Source organism: Synchiropus splendidus, chromosome 7, assembly GCF_027744825.2.
Source record: "Synchiropus splendidus isolate RoL2022-P1 chromosome 7, RoL_Sspl_1.0, whole genome shotgun sequence".
Lineage (NCBI taxonomy): Eukaryota > Metazoa > Chordata > Actinopteri > Syngnathiformes > Callionymidae > Synchiropus > Synchiropus splendidus.
In genome coordinates this window covers 15,829,390-15,857,231 of record NC_071340.1, presented here as the reverse complement: position 1 = coordinate 15,857,231, position 27,842 = coordinate 15,829,390, and the positions used below count along the sequence as shown (strand labels likewise).

The window sequence follows — 27,842 nt, the reverse complement described above, 5'->3', positions numbered from 1 at the left end:
AAAATGTTTTTTTCCCCAGTTCATGTATTTCTCTGTCAAGTAAACAATGGATTTTTTTGTCCAACAGCATCAATTCACGTCAACGCCATACAACAGTCACACGAAGAGGGAAACTTAGCACAATGACCTTTTCAAACTGAGCTCTTTTTAATGTTATTTGATGCCGCTTTCGGTTGAATTGTACGTGGAAGCATCAGCAGTCTTCACGTGCCTGTGTTGCCGAGTGTTTATGTGCACAGGACTAGCTGCGTTAAGCAGGTCACACAGGGAGGGATGATTGCTGGGTTAGTGGGACAGAATGTGAGAGGAGGGGGACAGAAAATAAATCTAATATCCACAGAGCAGATGCGTGGAAAGCTACAAAGAGATATTCTCTCCTTGAATGCATTTTATCATCAAAGAAAGTGGAGTATTGTCGCGTGAAGCGGAGACGAAGCTGGAACGTGTTATTATAAACGATACGGAACTGTTTGTTTCACAACAACAACATTCCCTGGATGTTTGCTGATACACTCTTTTCATCCGATCTTCCAGTCAGATGAGGTCAGAACTAAAGTTCACGGGTGTTTGGGGTTGAACTTCAGTTTGATGTGCGCTTGCTGAGTCAGCTGATTGCAAACAAACATTTGTTCCCCTTTGACTTGTTTCACATCTAAACAACCACAAAGCTGCATCCAGACCCACCAAGTGTGAGCTGGGAATTTACAGGATACGTTTTAAGCCGGCAACAGTGGAACATTAAACAGAGAAAGTCTGCGAGAGTCAGAGTCGTTTTTCTTAAACACACACACATCAACATCAACCATTCCAGTTCCCATCCAAGACAGGGAGACTCGGCGAAACGTGTCAGCGTGCATGTTGACTCCTCCACAAACACCACCCACATGAAGCCCAGTATGCAGGTCTACGGCTCCCATTCTCTGCAGCGATCATTTGAATCACAAGGCTCTTAAAACATCCCTCAGTTTGGTTTGCATCTTGTGTGCGCTGGTCTAGAGTCCAGACAGAGAACACTCATGGACTTGTGTGCTTACACATGACTGTAAAAACACCGCAGCCAGCTGTTCAAGGTCAGCTCCCAAAACAAACTGGCTCCACGGGTCGTCTTTGCTCAAGCACAGCTTGAACTGTGCACGCGCTTGGTGGGAGCGCGTTAAACACCACACACACTGCTCCACTTCTACGGAAGGAAAAATGGGTTCCAGACTTTGCTGGGCAGTACATTAAAATTAAATATTGTTCTGTGTCACGGGTGACTTTCATTAACAACCACAACAATGACATTGAATCAAATTGGAGTGATCAAAGACGCTTTGGTTAACAACATTCACTTGACCTATTAAGTTATCGTGAAGTGAGAGCAGCCTGCAGGGCATTGAACCAGTGACTCTCACGTGCAGCAGATGGCTTATATGCCACTCATACATACAGGGGAGCCAAGGGGAGCATTGATCAGGCTCTTCATTCACAGCTGCTGGTGAACTTGGCCGTGACGGTGGAGCTCCGCTGACCCCTACAGGCGGACGTGGGCGTCACTTAAAACACATCTATGGTTTCAGCCGTCGATTTATAACGGACCAAGTCCACACACACATTGGCATGAATAATGTGTTACTTAAGATATATTTTTATTACCCGAGTAAGACAGTTGATAATACAATAGTTTGCGACAAATTCATCTGAATAATCTGAATTTAGTCCTGTAGTTCGATTTATTAGGGTTTGCAGCTTCCGACAACACAAATCTATTGTGCCAGAAAATTCCACTGAAGTGTACAAGTCGTCATTGTTGCATGCTGAACCTTCTAATTCAACATACAGAAGTCATTAATAATACTAGCCTGGAGAACGACAGCAAATATTGTCTGGGAAGGGTCACCATGAAATGTGGCTGTCAGCACTTTAACCTTGCAAAGTTCACTGCGCTCACGAAGTGCAGCCATGGCCAGTCGACAAACTCCAAAAATAGAGCAGGGTGCAGTCCGGTTCATCCTTGAGTTGATAAGAACTGTGGCAGGAGCTTGATACAAATATTTCTGACAAGTAATTCATGTGATAAATACATGGACAAGAGTAAAGAATTGCTCTTTCTGGAAGAAACTTTAGTAAGTGATGGCACACGTGCTGAGTCCCTATCTGAAGTCTGACAAAGGTGAGCAGCTACTGTGGCCTCCTGTAGCTATTTACTGAGCTTATTCTGGAAATAGAGGAGAGTTCATGGAAGTGATTCTTGGGGTCGCCATCTGTTTGAACAACACACATTTGGCAGAAGTGAGAGTGGAACTTCCAGAGTCCAGGAAGGGCAGAGTCTGTGGTGGATGGTCACAAAACCTCCAAAATAAATTTGCACGAGATAAGAGGGATCAATAATCCCGTGCTGACAGGTGACAAACGCACACGCAGCACTTTGTATGAGCAAAGTTTCAGGTCGCCCGCTGCCTATACCAGCAGTTCTCCATTAAAAGTGACATTATTATTGGACCGGAAGAGAAGATGCACTCGATTGAAGTTGGACATGCTAAAAGTGTAATACATTCTTACTTACTAAACGCACACATTTTGTGATGAAAAAGCCAGGAACATCACTTGTACAATGAACAGATGTCTCTTTTCAGACCTCAAATCAAAGCCCTGTATCAAAAGCAATAAATAAAGCCAGTCACAGCTGAAAACAGCTCTGAGCATGTAAACATTACAGCCACTCAGTACTTTTCCCAGAGAGCGGCTCATAAAGGAAGACGGATCACGAGTGGCAGCCGCAAACCTTCTAGCGCCTAACTCATATTTTCATTTTCATTTAAACCATAGCTCGGATGTCCAGTTAATAATCCACTCCAACATAAACTATGTTTCTTTTAGACAACCACACAACACTTGGAGCACTGTGGATCTGTTCTTTTGTTTAGGCAGACGGCTGGTAAAAAGCAAAGGGGACTACATGTCCACCCTGAGGTCAGAATCACTGGATGACGCTTCTGTTGCTCTAACCCAGCACAAGACTGAGATATGTATCTGATCATTTCATGATGTTTGGTCCAATAACTAGATGTGGGGAAAAACTGCTTTGCAACTGCTCTAAATTTAATTTAATTTTTGATGTTTTTTTTTTCATAAATGTTCAGAAAGGTTATAGCCAAACTATTATGTGAGTGTAACAAAAGGTTATTGTTGGTTTTATGATTTATGAGTTGGATAAAATTTCCCCAGGAAAAAGGAGTCACAGGCCTTATTTATTATCTACTGTGCAGTTCCTGGATTGTGGACTTCATAAAACCCCCGCCCCTGAAAGATGGGAAACAGAACGCACGTCAGTCCCTGATTAAATTCCCCATCCGGCCTTCCGAACACGTATGCACAGGCAGACTCTTACAAATCCTGACACAGTCCAACTGCGTATTTACTCTCATGAAAGAGAGGAAGTGGGGATGTGGGGCGGTTTGTCGTGTGGAAAGGTTTAAATGTTCCGAGTCCTGAGAGCTGGATCTGGTCCCAGTCTTGACAGGAAATTCTTCAAAATCGGAATATGGGTTCCCGAACACACAATAAAGCACAAGAACCACCAATGTAAACACTCAAGGAGCATGTGAAAATGATGGTCAGCGTGATGCAAGTAAACCGAGTGTGCGTACGGGTCAAGATTGTCGGGCTCAAACATCATAAATTGTGAAGCAAAAGCAGCTCAACAAGTGAGTTTCAGAAATGTGCTGTTGCTGTCTTTTCAACTCAACATTTTGGAGGTTGAAAAAGAGTGAAATGTCAAGACACAACATCATACCATGGTAATTTAACAACACATTTAATCAAAACTACTCATCTCACTTGTGACCTTTGCTGTCGCAAAGGAGGTGAATACTCTCAATACAGGACCGCAGCATTATGTAACTAGGTTCCTGGAAACCAAATCAAACTGCACGAATGATGGTCCGAAAGTTTGCATATTGCAGCAGAGTAAGTATGAAGAAAATAAAAATACCAGTGTGACTCAAGCATGCGCACGCTCACACACAGAAACCTGCATGGTAAATTTCCACTGAAGACAATTTTCAGTTGCTGCAGTGAGTTAAGCGGCTGCACAGGAGACAAGAGCTCACAATGCTTGAGGATAAACGTTGGTTAGGATGTCGCTGGTCTCTCTGCAGCTTCATCTTTCAGCACACAAACCAACGTTATCCATTGCATTTCCAAGTGTCACAAATATTTAGTGTTTTCGATTGTCTCTTCTTTCGAATATATGTTATGTAAATTAAAAATGAATAGTCAAATTCATGACGGTAATGTTACTAACCATGGCAGGAGACTGACGTAAGATATTTAAATCTTCTAAAAGTGTATTATATTTAATCAATATGTGCTAGACCTTTTCAATTTAGATGTAAATATCAAGTGCAATTTTGGTCAGTCTGTGAATGACATTTTCAGAAAGTGTTGAAAAAGGAACAAGGAACAGATGATATGTTAATTTAAGGAGAAATGATCTTCTTCGTGCCTAGTATCCGTGTGTTGCTACTGCCACCTGCTGTCCACCGAGCTTATTGCGCATGTAAAACATAATAAATAGCTGAAATAAGTTAGTTATTTAAAGATTAAACTAATATCCGAAGACATTCCTCTACTTTAATTCAGGGGACACAAAGAGTCCGTCTTTCTCAGGGAAACTTTGGGCGAAATGAATACATCAAAGATTCATTTTGGTAGCCTCGAGTGCCACGTCAGTGATAAGTCACAGCAGCTGCCAATAGAGCCTCCACTCTGTCAAACCTCGTAGCAGTAGCTGACAACTCAGATCGATGATGAGGAGAAACTCAAGCTCAGGCGACACCCTCGACACTAATCACATTTCCTCTCTGAAGGATGTTGATTTGTGGGCAAATAAATATGGAGATTTAGCAGTTCCCTGCGGCTGCCTAAGAGCAATGACCAATCACTGACGTGACATCTGATCAGGTGGTTCACCACTGGCAGAGAAATGGTCATATTGATGCGATCAAACTGAAATACAGTGGAACCTCGGTTCTCGACCACAATCCAGTTCCAGACGGCCGTTCGAGAAGCGATTCTTTCGAAATCTGAATCGATTTTTCCCATTCCAATGAATGGAAAAAGAAATAATGTGTTCCAAGCCTTAAAACAGGCTTTTGTAGGAGTGAATGTAGAGTGTCTGCTGCAGGTGCGCTGTTCCTCTATGTGTGTGGCCGCTGCATGTGGGAGGGGTTGCCGAGTGAGTGACGTCTCTCCAGAAGTGAAGAGGTGCCCGGTGCGTGTCCAGCTCTGAATGTGCGCTTCTGTGCAGTTTGGCTGTGACAAAGTCATAAAGCAAGTAACGCTCTGTCCCAGACTCGCCTCATCCCTGTCCCAGCTCCATGAAGAAAAAACAGTCAGTAAATGTAGCTACCGGGACACGTCTGCATACAGAGGCTGCGTTATACACAATAACAAAGCGCGTCGTGGGTCAGCTGATCGGTCCGCGCATGTTATGTTTTTCCGGCTTTTTTCGGGGGCGTTCAAGTTCTGGATTTTCGTTCGAAATCCGAAGCAAAAAAATCAAACTCTGATTTGTTCGAATTCCAGGGCATTCGAAATCCGAGGTACCACTGTATACTCATTTTAATGGTGTTATACTGCAGTAATAAGAACTGCAGAGATCATTGGTTTGTAGTCATAATAGTGTGGACCCATTTTTTTTTTTTTACATGAAAATAGCATGCTCAGCGGAAAACAAAAATAATATTCCCAATAATACATCAGTGAATAACTTTAATTAGAGCTGAGAGTGATGGAAAATAATATACCATATACCACCACTTCCGACTAGTGCACAGATCACAGCTCTCTTTTAAACGTCAACAACAATGGTCTGTACTGTGTCTCGACTGCAGGAACCTAAAGAATGACAACACAAGATTTAAAAAGTAGGCAGGGATTTCACAGGAATGAAGAAGGAAGCGGGACACAAACTCAAAACTCGGTTAGAAATCCCGCGCTCCTTTTCCACTCGGACAAAATCCACATTTGTGATTGAGAAAGTTAATTCTGAAGTCTGAAACAGGCAGAACTGGGTGGAAATTTCCACCCAACATCCTCTTGGGTCCATGGGCTCTTTTTTTTTTTGAGCAATAAACAAGTCTGACCCGTGGTGGTCAGCCCCCAACGACAGTCTGCTTTAGTTTGTCAACCGGAGAGAGAGGGGGAACGGTGGAAAAGTACCGGTTCCACACGCATGCATGCGTAAACACACACACGCAACACACATATTTGGGACCAGCTGACTTTCAAGCAGCATATCTATCAAGCTTTCCTTTAATGGCTGTGGGGTGGAAGGGGGGGCATGGTTGAGTTGTCAAGAGGCACAGATGACATTTAATAACGCGCGGTCTTTTCTGCGAACATTTACAACAACAAAGGATGCGTGATCGAGAACACTTCCTAGTCCGTCCTCATCCATCAGCCGCCCTTTACCCTGCATTACCGTTTGTTTTCTTGACATTTGCAGATTATTTCTTCACATTTTTATTCTCTGCTTGCTGAGAATGAAAAGTGCATGTGTTTGTTTTGACACTCACATCTGTGTGGAACTACGGATGGAAAAAGATGACAACCAGGAATGTTTTAAACTGGTCGTCCAGGATGAAGAATGATCAAGAAATGATGTCAAAATCTAGGTTAGAAATGAGATGGACTGAGATGGCATAAATGGAGGGGAGCACTGGTGTCACAGGCAACAACAACAGAATCATTATCTCCAAAAAAAATCACTCTATCGCAGCAGCAGGGACACGCTGGATCAGATGATCGGCTACAGCCAATTGCGTCACACCACTGTGCCTTAAATTGACTCACCTGTGTCCCAAGGCAGCTCAGCATCATGTGAACTAGCAATTTGGCAGCAAACATGGGGAAGCGGGAGCAGAAAACATGGGATATGATGGCTAATGCAAAGCCTGAAAAACAAAATGGAGAGGTTGTAAATAGCTTGTTCCGCGATGAGCAATGGCTGATGCTGTAGCAGGTGGGAAGTGATTTGACTTGCACCTGAAATGCAGATGAATCCAGAGGCGTAGACGGCCTGGTTGTAAGAAGTGGTTGTAGTGAGGTCAGCGTAGGCTGTGTAGATGGACAAGTGGGAGCAGGCACATTCCACATAGTCCCCACTTTCTTTCAGCAGCCTGCAGTACTGGCCAGCAGATGACCAGCTACGATGGGTAAAGCACACAAATGCATATTTTGATCAAATTAGAGTCACACTGAACTGCCCACGCTTCTCTGGAGCCAAATTCAAACTCTTCTGCACGTCACCTCTCAGTGTCATTGGTTCGACTACGAAACATTCTGAACTACAGGAATGTCCTGCGAGTGGCTGCACATATGTGTGACAGACTCGACTGTTTCAGTCAATGAATCTTGCTGAACTGGTGTTTTATTGAAAGAGTCGGAGATGTATTGAAGCTTTTGCACTGAGAGCATGAGGAGAACTACCTTGCAGTGGTTTCATTCCAGAGAAGGCACTTAGATTGTCCTCGCTTAACTTGCTGACCGGACGAATGAATCCTGTAAACCACCTCGTGACCCTCGGCAAGGGGCCCTGACCCTCGGCCCTGCAGGCTGACTGAGAGTACCTGCGCATCAGCAGAGCAAAGAGCAAAGCGCTTAACAGCTTGATTTAAGGAAACAACACTGCCATCTGCTGCTGCAGCAGTGGACCTTGTCGACTCGAGTCTCGTATCAAACATACCTTCCCACTAAGAGCCGTCTTCGTGTCATTGGTCAGAAACCAGTTCTCATTTCCGAACTCAGTCAGCTGAATTCGGGTGGTGTTTCTGCAGCCAGGGGTCGAGGTCGGGGCCTCGGCAAGTAAAGTGTCAGGCAGCTGGAAGAAGTCGCCGTTTCGGCCTCTGAACTTGTGTCCGTTGATCTGCCTGGGGTACCACTGGAAGGACGAGATGGACAGGTGTGGACACGTGTCCATGACCGTTCCTCCGCTGAAGAAAGCAGATCCACAACGTCACTGACACACTTAAGACAAGAAGAACATCTTTTCTTGCTCAATAAAAAAAGTTGTCCTATTCTCTTATCAGATTGTTTTAGGCAAACCAAGGTGCACCAACAACCCAGTAGTTGAATGGTCTCATATAACACAATGAAAACACCAACTATAAAACAGAGATAGAACATGTTTAAACATATTAAATCTTGCTTAATGCATTCTTTGAGCATGAAAATAAAAAGGAGAGTCATACTTTGTCCTCAATTTTGCAAGGCAATATTTGTTTATTTTCTATCTTCAATAGCAATTGACTGAAGTGTCATGTCACTCATTCATTGCCTTTTCATTTTGCTGATCTACCCTCAGTATCTCACACAAAGTAAATAATAAACATCCCATCCTACTTACATCTCACAACTGCTGAGGGTGAGGAGTGAGAAGGCGAATCTCTCTGCCACCTCCGCGAGACGGCTCAACCCCCGTGTGTCCAGCCTGCTGGGGTTGGCCAAGGCACAGAGCAGGCCGTAAGTCAGATTTCGGCTGCTGGCGTGTAAAGGCGCCTTCTCTGCCTCTGACAGGACCTGGTCCACAAAGAAAGACGTTTATTTCGATTGTTATTTTGAGCTTCTCCATATTAAATTACGGTGTGGGCTTTCCTTGTCAAGTAGCAGGCAGTTATAGACTACGACACCACTTGTGAAAGCGGAGTTTCATGGTAAGCTATTTGGCTGAGAGGTGAAGACAATTCCTCCTTTTCCATCCCAATGGCAGTTTATAATTGAGCTATTTAAATGCACAGCCAAATGTGGATGTCTTGTGTTGAACTACATTTTAAAGCAGAAGATAAAAATATCTTCAGAGGCATGGTGTTTAGCACCTCATTATTCTGCTGGTCCCTGCGGTGTGAGGGGAAATGCACAGCAAATGGGCTTGAAACGAGGTTAAGCATAAGTGAGGGTATTGGACCTGAACCTTAACCCACTTACCTTCCCCAATCCTTCCAGCACAGCAGTCATCTGCTCACGACTAAGAGGGTTATTGACCTTATCGATCAATCCTTGTAGCACCTGGTTTAATGTTGCTGTGGTGAGAGGTTGATGCAGCTGCTCCAATACGACCCACACCGCTTGGCTGGCCGCATTGGACACCAGAGTCACTTTGGCAACACCAAATGCTGGGTGGATCCTGGCTCCCCCTGAAGCGTTGTACAGCTCCACTTGAAAGCGTTTAGGTGTGGGCATGGATGAAGCAAGATCAGGTGTCAGGGCAATGTCCAATGTTGTGTTGCACTGGCCCACTTTGAAGTTCAGTCTGCCCTTCTGCCGAGGAAAGTCCATTCCTTCTTTGGCGGGATAGATTTCTGACGGACCCCACGACTCCACGCCAGGAAGCTCCTGTAAGACAGACGCAAGTGTTTGGCATGGTGAAGAAACCAAATCACTGAATCAACGTCTGCAAAGGCAAGTCGTGGACTGATGTTGTGAAGTCTAAAAGTGCATTTCCTGTCACCCAGTGTTTCAACCAAACCACCCAGAGATTAAAGTCCATATGTCCAAGTGAGTGATGCTTTGATTCTGCTTCTCTTTTGATCTGCTCATCTAAAAAAAAAAAACCGGCTGCCACTGATGCTGAGGTGGCAGCTGTCCTGACATCACCCCCCAAAACAGAAGGATGGTCGGAAGACAAACTCATGTACTACATCACAGCATCACAAGAGCCACTGTCCAAAACATTAACTTAGTTTCTTTAATCCCACTGTGAACTAAACTGCACACTGCTGTTTTGTGTGTTGAATATTAAGCACCGGATCTAAACAGACCCTGTCTATTATTATTTTTTTAATCGTATTTGTTCTTCAATTAAAATTGATATTATTTAATTTCAGTTGGTGTTTTGTCTTTGTCAATCCACACAACTAGTAACATTTATATTTAGTCAAGTGAAATCATGTACTTTTACTTTAAAAAAATTGTAAATATAAATATTTATCTAACAATTCAATCTTCCAATAAACTATATGAAATGAAATATATGAAAAATGTATAATCAAACGAACATTTTGTCCTGGAAATATTGCGCTCTATACTCATAACGTTATATAGTATTTCAGCAGCTCCATATTTTGTCCAAATTATTTCACAATTCTATTCTTATTCTTCTCCAGCACGGTTTTGTCTTGGCAGTCCGCCACATTCAGCACTGTTGCTTGGTAATATTACGACAACTAACTGAGACCACAGGCAGCTCACCGCACTGCAGCCTTGCAATGAGGGCAATTATTGTGTTAAACAACGTCACTGTGAGGTCAGATAAGACTTAAATTGGAACAAATAGTCCAACGTCTGACAGAAGCGGGTCAGAAAAAGGCAAAAAGCGAGATTTACTTTAAGCAACAATGGTGTTGCCTCACTTGTTATCACACTGACCTACATAGGAAATATGGTTTCACAGAGCCTTTAAGGTAAAAGAGACAGGAGATGAAATGCCCCTGTTTTTGGCTCTTTTTTAAATGAATCAAAGACGAATTACATTCTCTTCGGAGACATTTAGAGGCGATTGTAAACACTGTGGCTTACCAGCGTGCGGTAACCAACAGACATGGCTAAAGCGGTGCTTCCTTGTCTGTGAATTTGAAGGCTGAGTTTTGTGCTTCTCAGGGTGGCGACAGGAAGTCGATGACCCACAGCAAAGAACACAACTCCTTCAGGACTGTCACTTTCTGCCACAGTGATGTTGGCAAAACGGGCGGTCTCATTAATGCGCCCCCCTGTGCCAACTTGGTAAATTTCCACCAGGAACCAGGACTCGTACTCAGGCTTCTGCGGAGGAAAACAGAGGCAAATGTGATGAGACAGATATGAATATTTAATGAGCAGTAAACTCACCTTGTCATCGTGGATTTGCACGGCAAAAGCGCACACTGTTTCTCCCTTGAGACACAGGGCACTTCCTGAGGTCTGCACCAGCTCTTGAGCCAAGTTAATGCCATCATTCACCAGGGTTAGGGCCGACTTGTCGAATGTTGCTCTCCAGAAAACCTGCAAGTCCTCAAAGGCTCTGCACAGACCGACAAGTCTCAATACATGCACAATGAAGTCAACATTATGGTTTTATCTTACCGATTTTCCTCTCTCACTACATGCAACACGGCGGTTCTGTTCTCTGAATCCTCATCCAGGACTTGACCCATGAGAGAGCTGGAACTGAAACCAATGATCCCATTATGGAAATCGCTACCTGAAATGAGAATTTTGGGGTAGAAATTAACCTCACATTTACATCAATTTCACTGCTATGGTTGTTATTATTATTGGCATAACTCATAAATACAAAGCTCAGACCTCCACCAAGCCACCCACTGTGATTTTATATATATTATCGCACTTAATTTATTTTATCTCAATAATTCAAAACAGTGGTACCTCAGTTTTTGAACGTCTCAGAATTTGAACAAATTGGAGTTCGAACACAACTTTCGAGATTTTTTTGCTTCGGATTTCGAACGAAAAACCAGAAGTTGAACGTCCCCGAAAAAAGCCGGAGAAAAACAGAACGTGCGCGGACCGATCAGCTGACCCACGACGCGCTTTGTTATTGTGTATAACGCAGCCTCTGTATGCAGACGTGTCCCGTTAGCTACATTTACTGACTGTTTTGCTTCAGGTTTTAGCTTCATATTGAGGTGTAAAACCTTTCCTGTCTCCGCACTGGACCGTGGTAGAGTGTCACAGGGGAGGCGCTCACTCTCCTCCGAGGCTGGAGCGCACACTCCAGGGTTTGATGTCCTGTTGTGGGCTGGAGCTGGGACAGGGATGAGGTGAGTCTCAGACAGAGCGTTACTTGGTTTATGACTTTGTCACAGCCAAACTGCACAGAAGCGCACATTCAGAGCTGGACACGCACCGGGCACCTCTTCACTTCTGGAGAGACGTCACTCACTCGGCAACCCCTCCCACATGCAGCGGCCACACACATAGAGGAACAGCGCACCTGCAGCAGACACTCTACATTCACTCCTACAAAAGACTATTTTAAGGCTTGGAACGCATTATTTCTTTTTTTCTATTCCTTCATTGTAATGGGAAAAAATCGATTCAGATTTCGAACAATTCGCTTCTCGAACGGATTGTGGTTGAGAACCAAGGTACCACTGTACTTAATTTATCATTATAAATATCAGTCACAGCTCAATGGGCCAGCAGGTGGCAGTACGGTGACGGTAGTCGCCTGTAAGCATGAAGAAGATCTGTGGGCGTTTTCATCTATAGTATGATTACACAATTATTACAGCAATAACTGTGTTATCTAAGGAATTTGCTGATGCATTAAATGGTAGCTGCTTTAAAAACAATGGAAGCAGTTGCATATAAAACATGCACCATGATAATAAAACATGACGGGGCTCAACATTTCCTTCCTACTCACACACAGACGGTCATTACATTTTCATCATTCCTATTATTGCCATTGTTAATCGGAGTAGCAGTGTTTACCGAGAATGGTGATCTGAACAAAAGAACCGAAGCCATTGTCTGGACCATCGGTGATCTGAGCCCCTCCCTCTGGATCACTCAGGTAAATGTAGAAGACCTCTTGTCCTTCAGGCTCCGAGTCATCCAGGACGAACAGGACAACCTCTGTCTCCTTCTGACCCTCCTGCAACGTCAGGACCGTGGACTCCAATCGGAAGTCCAGATTCTCCTGCGCCAGGGAACCAGCAGGATCCACAGTGAAGGGAAAAGGTTTAGTGCTTCCGTCTGTAAAAAACACGTACAGTCGAGATGAGATCTCAGCGCAGCACTATGTGGTGTAAGGGAATAATCACCTCCATAAGCCCGTATTCGGACCCGCACAGCCCCTGCCCCGTCGTCTGACCGGCGCACCCTCAGCAGTACTTTTCTCTCTTGTTGGGTCTCATCGTCCTTGTCCTCCGCGACTTGGACCAGAGTCGGTCCAATGCTCAGCACTCCACCGGTCACATCACTCGCCAGGATGGTGACAATGGCCAAACTGTGCTGAGCATTGAGTCGGGGAAGCGTGTCAGTCCAGGCTGGACTGGGGTTTAGCAGCTGGACATCAGTCAGGTTGACACGAAAATTCTCATCAGGCTCTGATACGGAATCATCCAGGATTGAAAGGTTGAGTGAAGCATTCGTCTGGCGAGGCAAGTCAAACAACAATTGACCCTTTGGCACTGAGATAAAGTCCTTGTCTGCTTCGGCACTGCCTGGCAGCGTCGTGTAGGACACGGCCGTTCTGTTTCCACGACAACCATAGAGTTTTTGAACGTAAAGCGTGATGGTCTGGATGTCCTCTGCTATAACCAGTTGGCGGGAATCCACAGAAAACTGGAATATTCCCAAGGGTTCCACTTCTGCCAGAGTAAATCCAGGCCTGCGAGGCGACATCAAAACAATTACCCATCATTCATCTTATAGCTCATCAAATTTGGCAAGTGAAAAGCTCACCTGAGTTTGACATTAGCAGCAGCAGCAGACGACGCATCGGTCAGATACAGAGCGTGTGCAGTCGGCCCTGAGCCATCATCAACAGCAGTGAGGGATACAGTCTTGGTCTTCTCACCGTGGGTCAGCGCCACCGAGCCTGCACAGGCAGTCATGAGCTCAGTTGTAATAAGACAACGCCAGGTCATTCACTGGTATCAGCTCAGTTACCAGAGGATGGAGTGATAGATCCAAGTCTGAAGCCAGGTGGCAACTGTCCTGGAGGATACCCTGCTTTCCACTGGACTCGGACTTCACCAAAGAGTCCTCTGCGTGTGATGCGGGCTTCGCACTCTCCTGTGGCTACGTTTGACACTCGCAGAGCCAGTGAGGAGAAGCCAACCTGCGAGACGTGTGTTGGAAACGTGAAAATAATTTTGGGATTTGAACACAAAATAGACAACGTTGTAGTTGCCCTTCACCTTCACAGGAAAGATATAAAGTAACGTTTCAACTAGCTGTTGCTTTGATCCTGGAATCCTTTTTTGTATTCTATTCACGTTTATAAACTATGTAAAAAGGGAGTATAGCATAATAACATAATAACACAAAACAAACACACAAAAGATATAATATTCATGATCAATATATTATCTTGAAATGCAAATACTAATACATTATTTCCAAGTGTGAAGAAGAGAATTCGCAGCATGTAAAAATAAGCAAAAATCCTTGCTCACCTCGGAGCTTGCAGCTTCTTCAGGCACAGTCACCATAGCAACACTGGTTTCTTGGCGGAGGCGAGGTGGAGAGCCGAGCACGACCCCGACTAGTTTCACATCGGTCAGCTCGGCTGTGAAGGTCTCGTCCACTGACAAGAAGAACTTAAGGCACAAATAAAATACAATTGTGGTTAGAAAACACATCCAGGCGAATCTGTGAATCCAAATATTACCTGACTGGTGATGGGCAGGGTGACTGCACCATGTGTTTGCCCCTCTGTCATGAGCAGACGCCCCTCAGCTTGCGCCCCCAGAATCATGTCGATACTCAACACTTCGTTGACGGCACCTCTGACCTTGTAGCCCACGCTAGCGTTGCCAAACAGCCCCGCCAGCCGAGTGATGTTCAAAACTAGCACTCGGCCGACCTCCGACCCTGATCCTGTTACTGTTATGAACTGATTCTCTGGACTCAAGGAGAAGACGCCATGAGGATCATCATTAGCTCGCACCCTGAGAACAAGACACAAATGGGATTTGAGATGATGGATTTAAACAAATCCAACAGAAACACCGGACAAACCTGATGTTGCTGTGAATACGTTCTGCATCCAGAGTAGCGCCGCCTTCCACAGATGTAAGCTGGACAGTGTAGAGCTCTTCAAGCTCTGGTAGGTCATCAGGCATCAGCGTGAGGACTATTTCTGCTTCTCTCTGGCCGTCGAGGATGCTCACGGATCCAGACGTGACCTGGAAGTCACCTGACATGTCCGCATCACTCCGGATCTGCCAGTGGATCTACAGCGTGGGAGACAGATGAAAGTCAGTTTCACGCCAAAGTAGGAAGAATGAAATGACTATTGAATATTGACCCGGATGTCACCCGTGACTCCCTCCCTGCGAGTGATGGACAGAGTGATATTGAGAGGCCCCTCTTCTTCAGTGGATTCATTATAGACGCGCTCCTGCAGAGACTCGGCAGCGAACTGGACAATTCCATTCGGATCCCCAAACTTTTCAACCTGAATGTTGAGAAATAAAATATATTTCAGTTATAATGTTTAACTATGAAGCATTACAAAATAAACATAAGCTCTTCTACATTTTAACAAAACGTTTTTTTTTTGTTGTTGTTTTTTCAAATAAAGGTGTTTATTGGAAGACATATTGCACCTACACTGTCAGACATCAGTAAAGTACAAGAAAAAGAAAACAAAGGATAAGCAGATATTGACTTGGTCCTCTTGTGCTTACTTTAACACAGAAGCTCATTCAACACTCAGTTGTTTTTGAAGGTCAAAAAAGTTGATTCACACGAACCGTCAGAGTGATGCTGCCTCCATGTGGGTCCACATCCATGTCTTCAGAGAGGAGCTCTATCGTGAAGGTCTCCTCCACCTCCACGTCACCGTGAGGCAGAATCTGCAGCTCAATAGTCCGCGCACCTTCTTCGCCGTCGCTGAACAAGAAGAAGCCGTCTACTGGCCGAATGTCTGAATTGGCAGGAGGCAGCAGGTCTCCGCTGTTGGGTCCACGGATGCTCCAGAACACCTGTCAGAGAGAAACTCTGCGTGAGAATTTAAAATGACTAAAATGAAGTCATTATTTTGGTCTTTACCGTTGCGTTTCCCACAGAGCCTCCAACCCTTTCCACGACCAGGTTGAGGTTCTGAGTGAAGTTTGGGTTGAGCAGAGTGATCGACGTCTCATTGAGGAATCGCACCCTCCCTCCCAGAGAGTCACTCTTGCTGATGGTTATCCTGCAGACTCTCTGGGAGCCAAGCGCCGCCCCACCTCCAGCACCCACCAGTCGGACTTCAAAAACCTCTTCCTCTTCACTGCGGAACACAACATTAAACCTAACATTCTACTCTCCTTCTCTTCATATACTTTGACATACCTGTCCATGTCGTCGATAATAGTAACATTAATGAAGGCAATGTTTTGGCCGTGTGAGAAAATCACCGAGCCGTTGGTCTGGATGAAATCCACGCCTGAAGTTGCACTTAGTCCATTTGTGATAAACTGAACTGAGACTGCTGCATGTGAACCCACTCTTCTGACCACAGGGATGAACAGAGTGCCGGTATGTTCTTCCACTGCGAGAATGAAGAGGGAAACACACTTCACTTGCATCATGTTACAGTAGGTCCTTTAAATGTAGCTTCACCATCGCCTACCATGATGTCAATAAAACATTTCATACTCTCTCTAAAAGTCCGTTTTCCAGTGTGAACGTCATTAAAACAAGGCATATTTTTTTGCAGTAACAGTAATATCGCAAAAACTTTTAGCATCATAAATTCAGCACAGCAGAGGTGAGAAAATTGCTGTGAATACAAAATAGACAACGTTGTAGTTGCCCTTCACCTTCACAGGAAAGATATAAAGTAACGTTTCAACTAGCTGTTGCTTTGATCCTGGAGACTTTTTTCTATTCTATTCACGTTTATAAACTATGTAAAAAGGGAGTATAGCATAATAACATAATAACACAAAACAAACACACAAAAGAGAAAATTGAAGAACATAAATACAACCTTCTTCTGGATAAATGCTGTTTTGACTCACCAGTGATGTTGATGTAGTCACTCCTGAATTCCAGGATGCCCTCAATGTTGTCATTCTTCTCGATCTCGACGGCAAAAAAGGAAATGTGGCCGATGACAGGAGGCTGGTCCAGCTGGAGGCCGAACTCCGTCAACGTGTAGTCTACAGCACTGACCACCAGGGGGAGACACAGATCAAAGCATTAGTGACCAAACTTCAAGTCCCTGGTTTTGACATACATTTCAATAGTTTATCGCGTATACCTGGTGTTCATCAGAGTCACCGCAGTGATGTTCAGGAAGAACATTTCTGGGCCCTCAGCGATTTCATCATCAATGATCCGGACTGACACTTGGTGTGAAGTCTGGGCTGGTTTGAAGAGCAGGCGGCCTGATGCCGGAGAGAAGTCCTCACCACCGATCGCTGTCACCCCTGAGGTCTGGTAGGTCACCCACACGCTGCCCAAACTGCCTGAAGAGCGGGCCACTGTGGCATTGACCTGTGGGCGACAGACACCCGGCTGGAATCAAAACCTAGGGTCAGTTTAGACAGAGCCGTCTTCTGCTTCGGTTCTCACCACTCCTGCCTTCTCCGACACCTTCATCTCTGGCTGCATGAAAGCGAATGAGCCATAGGGGTAGTCGCTGGCAGCCATGGTGATTTTGGCATTCTTGGCTAAGGGGCTAATCTCCAGTCCGGGAGTGAGAGACGTGAGGGTGAGCTGGTACTCACGTCGCTCTTCTGGGACCTCATCATCAACAGCCTGGAATCAAGTTCACGAGACATGGTGTGAAAAACAAACCCTCAGCATCAGCATCATGGTAGGTTTACCTTCAGCAAGACTGAGGCTTCAGACTGTCGGTCTCTCATGGTGACGGTGCCTGACACCTCCTGAAACTCAGTGACTATAGCTGGGGTGATGTTCCAGTGAACCTGAACCTCGCCAAACACACCGGGACCACGGACCAGACTGCAGAAAACACATGACACGTGATGAAAATCAATCTACCCGCAAGGTGAATATGAAAATAAAAACCCTCACCTGATGACAGCTGTGCCGTCATAAGCTCCCTGGGGTTCCCCAATAACCACATTCCTTGAAGCCTCTGCGACACCAACAATTCCCAGAGCTGCTTTGTCTGCCCGGATCGTGATGGTGGCCTCGCCTTCAGAGGAATGTCCATAACATGAGCATGAAATGACCACAAAGTCGATAAATAATGGCGCTCACTGACCATTTAAGGGGTCAATCACGGCACCGCTCCCACTGGCAGGAAACAGACCAACGGAAAAGTGTTCATCTCCTTCCAGTATGGCGTCTTTAAGGGCTTGTATCAAAAAGGTTTTCATCGATTCCCTCTGAAAATATTTCATTGAAGGAGCGGTGTCATAAAAGTCAGTAACAATCACCATAGGGAGAAAACTAATCCTGAGTACCGCAGTGAAGACAAGCGTTCCATTGAGAGGTGAAAGGTCATCGCCAGCTTCCCCCTGCAGCCGCCACATCAGCGTCACTGCCCCCTCTCCTCCTTCACTTCTCCACACTGAGAGTTTAGCGACCGCGGCGGGATCGTCGACGAATTCTGGCTCGCTGACAGTCACCTGGGAGGCCGCAAAGAAGGTTGACAGCATTTTCAATGAGCTTACTGAAACGTAGCCATTAAAAATGTAGGCCGCGGCGAGTCACCTCCAGATCTTGGAATCCAAAACGCCCCAGGGGTGAATCATTCGGCGGAATGTCGATCGTAAGCGAGGTCATTTCTCCAAGTCTTGCCCCACCGATCACGCGCACCAAATTCACTTTAAATGTTTCAGAAGGTTCCACCTCCTCATCGTCCGTGATGGTGATGGAAATCACGGCTTCCCTCTGAGGGAAATATAAGCCACGGTGAGTTTCAGCAGAGCGACGTTTCAGTGCTTTCAAACTGATACTCAGAATGTATTGCACATTATTCTCACCTGTCCGTCTTGAAACGTTACATTTCCTGACGTGGGGCTGAAGTCACCAGCGTCAGCGGTGACAGACTCTGCATCCCAGAAGAGGATTAATCTTCCGCTGGTGCCAGCCAGTCGCACCACAGTCAGGTGGCGGACATTGTCAGGAGCAGGCAGCTCATAAGCCAAAACACCCCCAGTAACATCCTGAAAGAAAATGCATCCATTAAATGACCGTCACTACTTTTAAATCGTAGAATAGACTTCGCTTGACAGGAAGGTACAAACAGCACTGAACATAGTCAATAGCCTCCTCTCACCTCGGACACATTAAACTGCAGAATCCCTCGCGGCTCGTCGTTCTCCTGGATAGTCACCTCAGCTAACTCCATGCCAGGCCTCTTGATGGTGGGATGTCCGGCTCCTGTGGAACCTCCAACGAGCTCAACACGGGTGATGTTGACCAGGAAACTCTCTGCCAGCTCGGGAACATTGTCCTGGGAAAAATACAGATTTATATGCTTGTTAAAAAAGACATTTTAAACAGTATTCACATGCATATTTTGCAGAATTTAAACATATTTATAGCTTTCTTTGGAACACACAATTCATTTGAGTGTTGTCTTCCTTTTTATCTTTCACATTGTCAATTATATTTTAAAACTATGGGGAGAATATCAAAAAGTAGGTTCAGATTATTAACTGTATTTGGAAGTGGCTAACAAAGAAAGACTGGAAAAGCACTCAAAAGGCACACAACCCTTTCTGGGGATATTTCCAAACAGATACATTTTCGTTTTTTTTGTTCCTGTGAATAACATGCCAGCGTAGCCGAATTTCAGGAGCTAAATATTTTCACAAACTAAAAGGGATTTTCCACAGGACATTTGACTAAGCACAATTGTGCTTTGGTTGAGATTCCTGTGGTGCTGTGCCTTGGGATTTTATCAATGAACCAAGTGTGCCATGGCTTAAAAAAGGTTGAAAAACACTGACTTGAGGAGAGCACCACCAAAGTCAAATCAATCTAGCCCATTTCCAACCAACCCAGACAGGTTCACTGAAATTTGTTTGTCTGTTTTGGATATGTTATCATGTAATATAAACTTATCATCTTAATAAATGTAAAGGGAAAAAGCAGGAAGCACCATTTTTGGGGGGAATAAACTAAAAAAGACACTCATACTTACTGGCAGAACAGTAACAGTCACGAGGCCCACAGTGGCACCGGCGACCATGATGATGGTGTCAACTTTGTCTGTGTAGTCCTGTCCAGCTGTGGCTTGGTTGGATGGAGGCTGGTTCAGCGCTGGTTTGGTCTGGTAATACACTGCGACGTCACCTGAGGAACCCTGCTCTCTCAGTATGGACAGAGTCACGTTGACTGCATGCCCTGTGATTCAGGAGAAATTGAAGAAGAGAATCAAAAAATTTGTTGCAATAATGTGTCGCTTACACCAGTGATTCATAACCAAAGCCCATGGTTGGGTCGCGAGCGCCCCCTAGAGGGCTACTAGGAGTTTTTGGTTTTACACCTCTGGGCCGTGAGATGCTCAGTTTTAATACATTTGCCACAGATAGTGTGTCATTATATTGACTTGACCGCTGCACATTTGAGCTAGAAAAGAAGAGAAAAAAAAGAGAAAAGAAAAAGTATGAACAGAAAAAATGATAAAGTAATGGCGACCCAACAGTAAAAACTGTTCACCTGTTCGAGCAGTTTTTTTAAATTAATGAGAACATTTTATGGCAATACTTTAATTTACACTTTTGCTTAGAGTTTATTTATGAAAAAGAAAATATTTTATGATATTTAGACATAGTTTTATTGTATTTATTTTATTATGTCATATAGTTTTTTCCAATTTTCTCGACAGTTTGCAACAAGTGTATTTTTGAAAATGACTTGCACCTGGTTGGACTGTTCGATGACAAATATCTTTGCGCTTATCACATGGTTTCATGTCATTTGACAAGGTTTTGGTGTGTTTACATGCGTGGTTATTCAACACAAATGAAATCAGTAATCACAGTCATGTTTCAGTTCTATTCCTTGAATGGGCCCCGGACCCATTTGTTCAGCAAAATGTGGGCCCCGAGATCAAAAAGGTTAAGAACCCTGGCTTATACCAAACTCACTGGTGAAAGAATATTATGGTGATTCAGTGCGGCCTCTGAACTGGATTAAGAAGAAATGAACACAAAATCCAGGAAGTCTGTGACACACATTACCGTAACACCGCTTTAAGGGATTTATACAGGGATCCCATTTGGAAAGGATTTCAAGATTACTTTTGCAAGAAGCTTGCAAACACTGTCGGCATAAATCAAGAGTGTTTCAGTAAACTCTTACTCTGCGGCTCTTGAACCAGGGCAAACTGCGAGTCCACGTGCCAGCCAATCACGCCGTAGGGAGAGCCGTTGGGTAAGATGGAGAGGAGCGCGCGTGTCCGCTGCTGGTCGATGACGGCAGCCTGCTGGAGATCCTCAAGTCCCACCGTGGTCACGTCCATGAGCGTGATGGTGACGCTCTCTTTCAGTTCAGGGAGGCCGTCAGCTAAGATGGTGAGTGAAATGAGGGCCAGGGACTGGCCTTCGGAAAACGTGACCTGTGACATGAAACATCAATATCATAATAATAAAAATAGCAATAACAATAACACCTGTATCAGTATTTAGAGTTGGCAAACCAACATTTGTACAGACAAGGCAAGACACTTAAAAGGCACCCACCACTCCTGAGGTGGGGTAGATGTCTGCCAAACTCCCGTTGGCAGACCAGTGGACCGTCAGTCTGCCAAAAGTCCCTCTCCTTCTCTCCACGTGGAGACGAACCTGATTATTTTGCTCCAACTCTTCCACCTCCATCAACAAAGACTCCTGCAGAGAGCCATCCGTATATAGACGTTTTCATATCCAAATCCAGTTGCTTTCCACTGACCTGAGCAAAGCCGACGACTCCGTGGGCACCATCATTTGTTGGCACAGTGACAGTGACCTGACCGCCAAATCCAATCTCCGCCCCGCCCTTCGGGTTCCTCAGACGGACCTGAAAGTGCTCCTGCATCTCAGGCTCCTCGTCGTTTATGATGCTCACTGCGATCTGCATTTCGCTGTCGCCTGGCAAAAACAGCAACCTGCCAAAACTGAAACCCAAAGACACACGAATCACTCGACAGGTTGGAGCCCAGTCACGGTGGGGATTCAAGTCATACCTGGGTATGAAGTCGGAGTGATTGGAGACAGATGACAGCTCATAGATTCTGGAGCTGCTTTCTTCGGTGGAAGCTAGGAGGGTCTTGGTGTGGTTAAGGTTTGCCACCACAAGGGAGAGGAAGCTAAAAGCTGGCGGGGCCCTCAGAATCAGGGTGAACAAATCGACGTCACTCCTCCATGAGTAGAGAGAAGAACCGTTTCCACCAGCAAGAACCAGGTACGCTGCCAAAAAAATGGATTACAGCGTGTCAGACAAAGATTAATGTATTCATATTCTGCTTATTTACTTATTTACATATTAAGGGAAGTTGAACTCACTGATTCCAGATGGGGCAACAAAAGGATGCGCCGAGGTGAGACCTGGCTGAGGGATGACTTGATAGGTCTGAGGTGAAGGCTGCCCCGTCAGCCACTGCAGCACCACGCAAGATTGATCTGCGGGAATAAACACGCACGCTCATAAACAGTTGCAGTCCTGCGCGCCAGAATAGCATGTTGATGTGACTGGTCCGCCTGACACGCCCAGACAAACAAATTACAGCCTCTGTGTCTCGCTGCGGCTCCACTTGTGTCCGCAACAGGTCTGAGCGAAGAGAACTTTGGCAGACTCGGAGAGATTATGTCTCAGGAAAATATACAGAGGCTTGTATAAATACATGATGTCCACCGCAGATTTCAAATTCTGTCATCTTTGCTAGCCTCACAGAACAAGGATGTTTTGTCTGCAGTCGTCGCAAGGGCTCTGTACTCTCTGTTCAGTGTGTTTGCAGTGTCATTGGCCACTAAAAACAGTCGGAACCTCAAAATATAACCTTAAAATAAATTCAGTTCAGTCAAGTATGTCTTCAGCAGTGTAGCTTCTCCTTCTATAACCAAAGGGGCAAGCTACCTTCACTGATTCCCAAGAGGAGTGTCTCCCCTTCTGCTGGATGAACCGTCTCCACCTGACTGATCCTTCCTGTGAAAGGAAGAGGCTCTGGCTTCTCAAATCGTCCGGCAGCAAGGCGAAGCAGGAGGCAGCTGGACGACTCTCGGTCCAGACATACGGCTAAGTAAGACGCCGAAGCATGAGTGAATGGAGCGGCGCTGATGAGTTGCTCCTCAAAGTCCAGAGTCTGGTGGAGTGTGAAGGCCCTTCCCGTCCAAACAAAGATCTACGACATGAAAAGATGAAAACTGCAAGTCCAGTAACTGTCATCTGTGTCAGTGGAGCTGCGCTCCTCACCTGGCTTGATGCGATCAAATAATCTCCACCATCTGTCGTGAGGTGCTTCACACTCGAGGCTTCCACAGCCAAGGTTTGTTCCTGAGGAAGACAGATTACTGCGAGCGGATCTGAAGCGACATTCAGAAATATGGATACGCACCATTGTGACATTAAGGTCGGGGTGCACTTTAAAGATGCTGAGGTTGGCGGCAGGTGACGTAGGAGGCCCACCGTGTGTGATGGCTAGTAAGTTTGTGTTGTTGACTGCTAGAGCAACACAAGAACGTGGGTCCTGGATCCTAAAAGACTGAAAATTCAGGGGGAAAAAAGCATATGAAACAGACAATTTTGAAACAAATGTATTGCTTAGTTTGGCTCTCTTACCTGTACTGGCACAAATATCCCCTGCCACCTATAGAGAGTGGCTAAGGTGAAGGACGACCCGATGCTGGGGATCTTATCCAGCCTCACGGCAAACTCTGAGAGACGCCCGGGCAGGGAGCACCAGGCTGAGGTGGGGCTGTCCTCGAAGCTCTGGTACAAAGCCAGGACAGGAACGTGACCCTCTGAAAAGATCAAGCAGCAAGTCTCACTCTCCATGCTCATGTGAAGGGTAAGTTCAAAACTCACCTGAAGCAGCAGCCGTGTCAGACACCGTCTCCCACTCCACGCTGACTGTGGACTCCAGGCCGTTACTGCGAGACACGGTGAGAAACACCGGTCCGCTGCCCTCCCCAGCCACCACCTCCGTGTTCGTTCTACACAGGGAACGCAATGAGTAAAAACAGTTAAGCAACACCACACTGAAGCACAGACTTCTTTCTTATACTTTTGCAGAAGTTCATTTTTATTTTTGGTTTATTTGTTGTTTCTTTTACAAGGTGTTGAAAACACCACATTTCTTGAACTTGTCCACTGTGGGACAATGTAACTGATATAGTAAGTGTTTAAAAACTAACTTCTGGTACTTCTTAATGTGGTGCCATGATTCTTCAAATACGTGCTTGACTATTTGGTTCAGACCTGTTGAGGGTTGGTCCTATACGGAACAGTCCAGAGGGAGCGAGGTTCTCCAGGACGGTGATAACAGTGAGGAGTTGGTCCCCCAGTCGGGCCCCTCCGGTCGGGCTGGACAGAGTCACCGTGAAGGTCTCGTTCCCTTCAGGTTCAGCATCCAGAACTGCCCAAATCTCCAGCATCTAGAAACCCAAGATCAAAACTACAAATGACTATTTGTCACTCAATAAGTGTAAAAGAATCAGATGGTTTGCAGTGATTTGTATTTAAGATGACTTGCTGACAAAATACAGGCCCTCACCTTAAATCTGACGCCCTCTTCCAGGACAACAAACCCTTGAGAGGGCATCAGATCGGCGTCCGCTAGGCTGCCGTTTTCATCCCTGATGGTGAACTGAACTGTGACAGTGCCGAAGGTGCCTTCTGCAGGATTACGAACCACATAGAGAGTCGCAACACTCTCGCGTAACCCCGACATGGATGTCGGCTCTTTCAGTAAGAAAGGCTCGCTGGAGTTGAAGGACAAAACACCATGTCCGTCATCACTGTCCAGAATCGTCACCGTGGCTGGAATAAGACAGAAACACTCGAATGAAGGGAGACTTGAAGCCGCAGTGAGAATGTGTGCGGCTCTCTCAGGGACTTACCAGTCGTATTAATGCCCAGCTCCAGTCCAGGTGAGGGCTCGGACAGGATCAGCTGGAACCGCTCTTCACCCTCTGGGACGGCGTCGTCGATGATTTGCACTTCCACAAACTTGTGCTTTTCTCCATCAACAAAGTACAGCGTCTGGGTGGGCGACAGTAGTTTCTAATACCGCACCTTCTGAAACCCCAGCGAATGTGTTTTGCTGACCGTCTGGCTGGTGTTGTAGTCCAAGCCTTGCTGAGCTTCCAGGTTCTGAACGTGGTAGAAAAGGGAGACGTTTCCATACGTGCCCTTGTTCCTGAAGGCCACCAGAGTCAGCACCCCGATAGTTTCATTCACTTCGTACCTGTGGTCCAAAATCCAAGAAAGCATTTGAATCACAATCTCAAGACTTCAGCATCTGTTTATGCTTCTCTCACATGGTGTTGGTCCATTCAATGACTCCTCTGACGCCGTCATTCGCGATGATCCTCACCTCTGCCACCAGCCCTGCAGTGTCTGAATCGCACAATAAAACATACATTTCATTTGCATCAGGTCACACACACAATCAAGAGGGATTTGATTCGATGCCGCTTTTTATATACATACAGCAATCCTGAGGAATCTCTCTCACTTATTTATTTTCACAGAAAAAAATCATTGTCCTGCACGTATTTCAACATATTTCATACTAAACATTCCAGGAGCAAAGAGCACAAACGGACAGCAGGTGGCAGCAGCGCTACTTCTTTCCTGCAACACACACATTACAGACACAAACAAGAGGCATCTCTGCAGGAATAAAAAAAAACTTCAAAATGGTAGATGCTTTTGTAACTATAGTCACATGAAAGTTGATTAAATATAGTGATTCAACATTATTTTTTATGTTGTATGAAGAGAAAATGTTATCAGAGATGGTCATGTCTCATTGAAACTCAACCAAGGATCTTTACAATGTTACTATGTCCAAAAGTGCCAAGTGTCAACAAAAAACAATGATCTTAGCTCACAACCATATTCATCTAGGTTTCAGATAAGGTGACAAGATGCTCAGAACTGGTCACCTCAGACATGTGTCCATCTATTGTTGACCTTTTGGTCGGGAAATATGAAAGTCGGTTGTCAGCTACCTTAAATATATATCAGCAACTTCGAAGGGACAAACCACAGACCAAGAGTTTACCTGAAGTCGCCCCCAACCTTTTAAAAAAATGTGACTATTTAGTTTATCTCCAGCAGCAGTGCCGTTGACGGATGAATCTTCAAAGAGGTTTGAGCGATTCCCAGAGTTCCAGACACTAACCACAGCCAGGAATCGTGTTTTGTAAGTGGCTTAGAAAATGTAGAAACCAAGTGCTCTGGGTGGCTGATTTCTAAACCCTGAGATAAGCCTCCCCTTCTTCCCCATTTAGGCGAAGACACCAGGAGGTTAAGCGCTGGTTTAGTTTGGCGTATGCACTCCTCACCACACAGTGCTCCACGACTGCCACCGAATCCCCCACACTTCCTCAACCACTTTCACATCCAAGCCACATAATCACTGCAGCCAAAGGAGCAGCCATGTGTTTACAGCATGCCCCATAGTATTCCGAGAGCCTCCACAAGCTCTTCTGTCTACTCATCACTTTCTAAAGTTACTCATTCATAAATTGGTCTGCGGCTTTGATTATGTAAAAGCAGGAGCCGGAACTCGTGGGTTCTACTGCAGCGAGTCTTATTGATTTACAGACTTTAGCAAAAGACTAAATATTAAAAGCTCCATCTCACAAAGAATGAACCAAGTACAAAACGACTCAATGTTTTCAGCGACATGCAGGTGTTACAAAAGTGAGCCATACCTAGTTGGGGAGCCGTGCTAACTGTTGTTATTAGCGCTGCAGATGTTATGTTGACAAGGAAGTACTCATCCAACTCTGGAAGTTCATCCTGAGAAAACACAAATAAAAGGGTTTTCATTTTCTGATGGTTATTGACCTTCTGACAGAAATGAAGCGCCTATACCTCCAGTATTGTTACAGGGATGGCTACTGAGGTCTGTCCGTCCTGTAGAATCACAGACCCAGTAAGAGACACAAAGTCGTGTCCCGGGTCAGCGAGCGCGCCCTCCACTTGGGACAGGTCCTGCAGGGAACCCTCGGTGACCTCATAGGTAATGTTAACAGTCCCTAAAAAGACAGATTGTCAAGAACGATATCACAATATCAGGATGTGCAATAGGGTGGCAGGAACTAACCTGAGCTTCCAAATTCTCTGTTGACATAGATGTTCACGATTTGGTCGCGCTCCTCTGTTGACACATGTTGGGACGCAGGAGGAATGGCCAGCATCCCATATGGCGCGTCACTTGTGTCCACAGTGAGAAGAGCGCGAGAGGCTGGAGCGTCGATTGCAGCGTGTCCCGTATCAGCAACACCTGCCGGGAAATGATTCATGACGATTCTTAGAATGATTCATTGAGGAGATTAGAATAAGTGTCGCATACCAAAGGTTTGCACATTAGCCAGGGTCACTTGGTATTCATCCTGGTCATCTGGGGTCGCACCATCCAGGAGCTGCAGATCGATGGTCTTGTTGAGCTCTTTCTGCAGGAGACATGAAAACAGCTCTCTTTTCTGGAAACCAAACTTTTCTTGCTGTAGAAGCCAATGAGCCTTGCACTGACGCTTCACCTCTGTAAACAGTATTCTTCCTGAGGTCTGGATAAAGGTGCGCTCCACTTGTGGTCCTTCTACCATCCAGTCCACGGTCACATTCCCTAAGCCTGGCGATGTCCTCGTGACCAACAAGGAGATGACTTCTCCTGAAATTAAAAAGAAAATAACGTTTTTATCTTACTGCACTTACGATCACCACAAAGTCTCAAGACTGAGGCTTTCAAAGATGGTATGACGATCATATCTTTTGAAGCTGCTGATCTCCACCTACCCTCTCTGGCAATGACTGACCGCGACGCTGGATGGAACCCAACGATGCCTGCCACATTGTCATTAGCCAGGACCACAATCTGAACGCTGTCAGAGCTGGGCAGAATTCGGCTTCCTCCCTCTGTGTTTACCAGCGCGACCACGATGCTCTCCTTGTCCTCTGGTTCTGCATCATCTTTGATGACAATCTCAATTGTCTTCTTGAGGTCCCCT

The 27,842-nt window shown here is 45.5% G+C and overlaps 1 protein-coding gene across 1 annotated transcript in view; it reads right to left on the bottom strand.

Annotated features, from left to right (window-relative positions):
• The window catches only part of adgrv1 (adhesion G protein-coupled receptor V1), an 83,035-nt gene that overhangs the window by 20,229 nt on the left and 34,964 nt on the right, over positions 1-27,842 (bottom strand). The window contains 52 exon segments of the mRNA XM_053870340.1: positions 6,838-6,938; positions 7,030-7,190; positions 7,474-7,613; positions 7,730-7,976; positions 8,390-8,562; positions 8,968-9,375; positions 10,558-10,800; positions 10,867-11,038; positions 11,101-11,218; positions 12,475-12,738; positions 12,807-13,375; positions 13,450-13,585; positions 13,657-13,828; positions 14,166-14,309; positions 14,381-14,660; positions 14,731-14,945; positions 15,020-15,169; positions 15,468-15,698; positions 15,766-15,985; positions 16,048-16,246; positions 16,719-16,867; positions 16,961-17,196; positions 17,275-17,460; positions 17,529-17,667; positions 17,740-17,863; positions 17,933-18,056; positions 18,135-18,299; positions 18,385-18,564; positions 18,657-18,839; positions 18,953-19,129; positions 19,823-20,025; positions 20,986-21,241; positions 21,366-21,512; positions 21,574-21,778; positions 21,848-22,070; positions 22,167-22,283; positions 22,738-23,002; positions 23,074-23,154; positions 23,216-23,362; positions 23,440-23,621; positions 23,686-23,813; positions 24,079-24,254; positions 24,374-24,639; positions 24,720-24,861; positions 24,928-25,066; positions 25,140-25,218; positions 26,544-26,631; positions 26,707-26,870; positions 26,939-27,118; positions 27,188-27,287; positions 27,375-27,505; positions 27,631-27,840. Coding sequence (XP_053726315.1) covers positions 6,838-6,938; positions 7,030-7,190; positions 7,474-7,613; positions 7,730-7,976; positions 8,390-8,562; positions 8,968-9,375; positions 10,558-10,800; positions 10,867-11,038; positions 11,101-11,218; positions 12,475-12,738; positions 12,807-13,375; positions 13,450-13,585; positions 13,657-13,828; positions 14,166-14,309; positions 14,381-14,660; positions 14,731-14,945; positions 15,020-15,169; positions 15,468-15,698; positions 15,766-15,985; positions 16,048-16,246; positions 16,719-16,867; positions 16,961-17,196; positions 17,275-17,460; positions 17,529-17,667; positions 17,740-17,863; positions 17,933-18,056; positions 18,135-18,299; positions 18,385-18,564; positions 18,657-18,839; positions 18,953-19,129; positions 19,823-20,025; positions 20,986-21,241; positions 21,366-21,512; positions 21,574-21,778; positions 21,848-22,070; positions 22,167-22,283; positions 22,738-23,002; positions 23,074-23,154; positions 23,216-23,362; positions 23,440-23,621; positions 23,686-23,813; positions 24,079-24,254; positions 24,374-24,639; positions 24,720-24,861; positions 24,928-25,066; positions 25,140-25,218; positions 26,544-26,631; positions 26,707-26,870; positions 26,939-27,118; positions 27,188-27,287; positions 27,375-27,505; positions 27,631-27,840 — 9,635 coding nt within the window.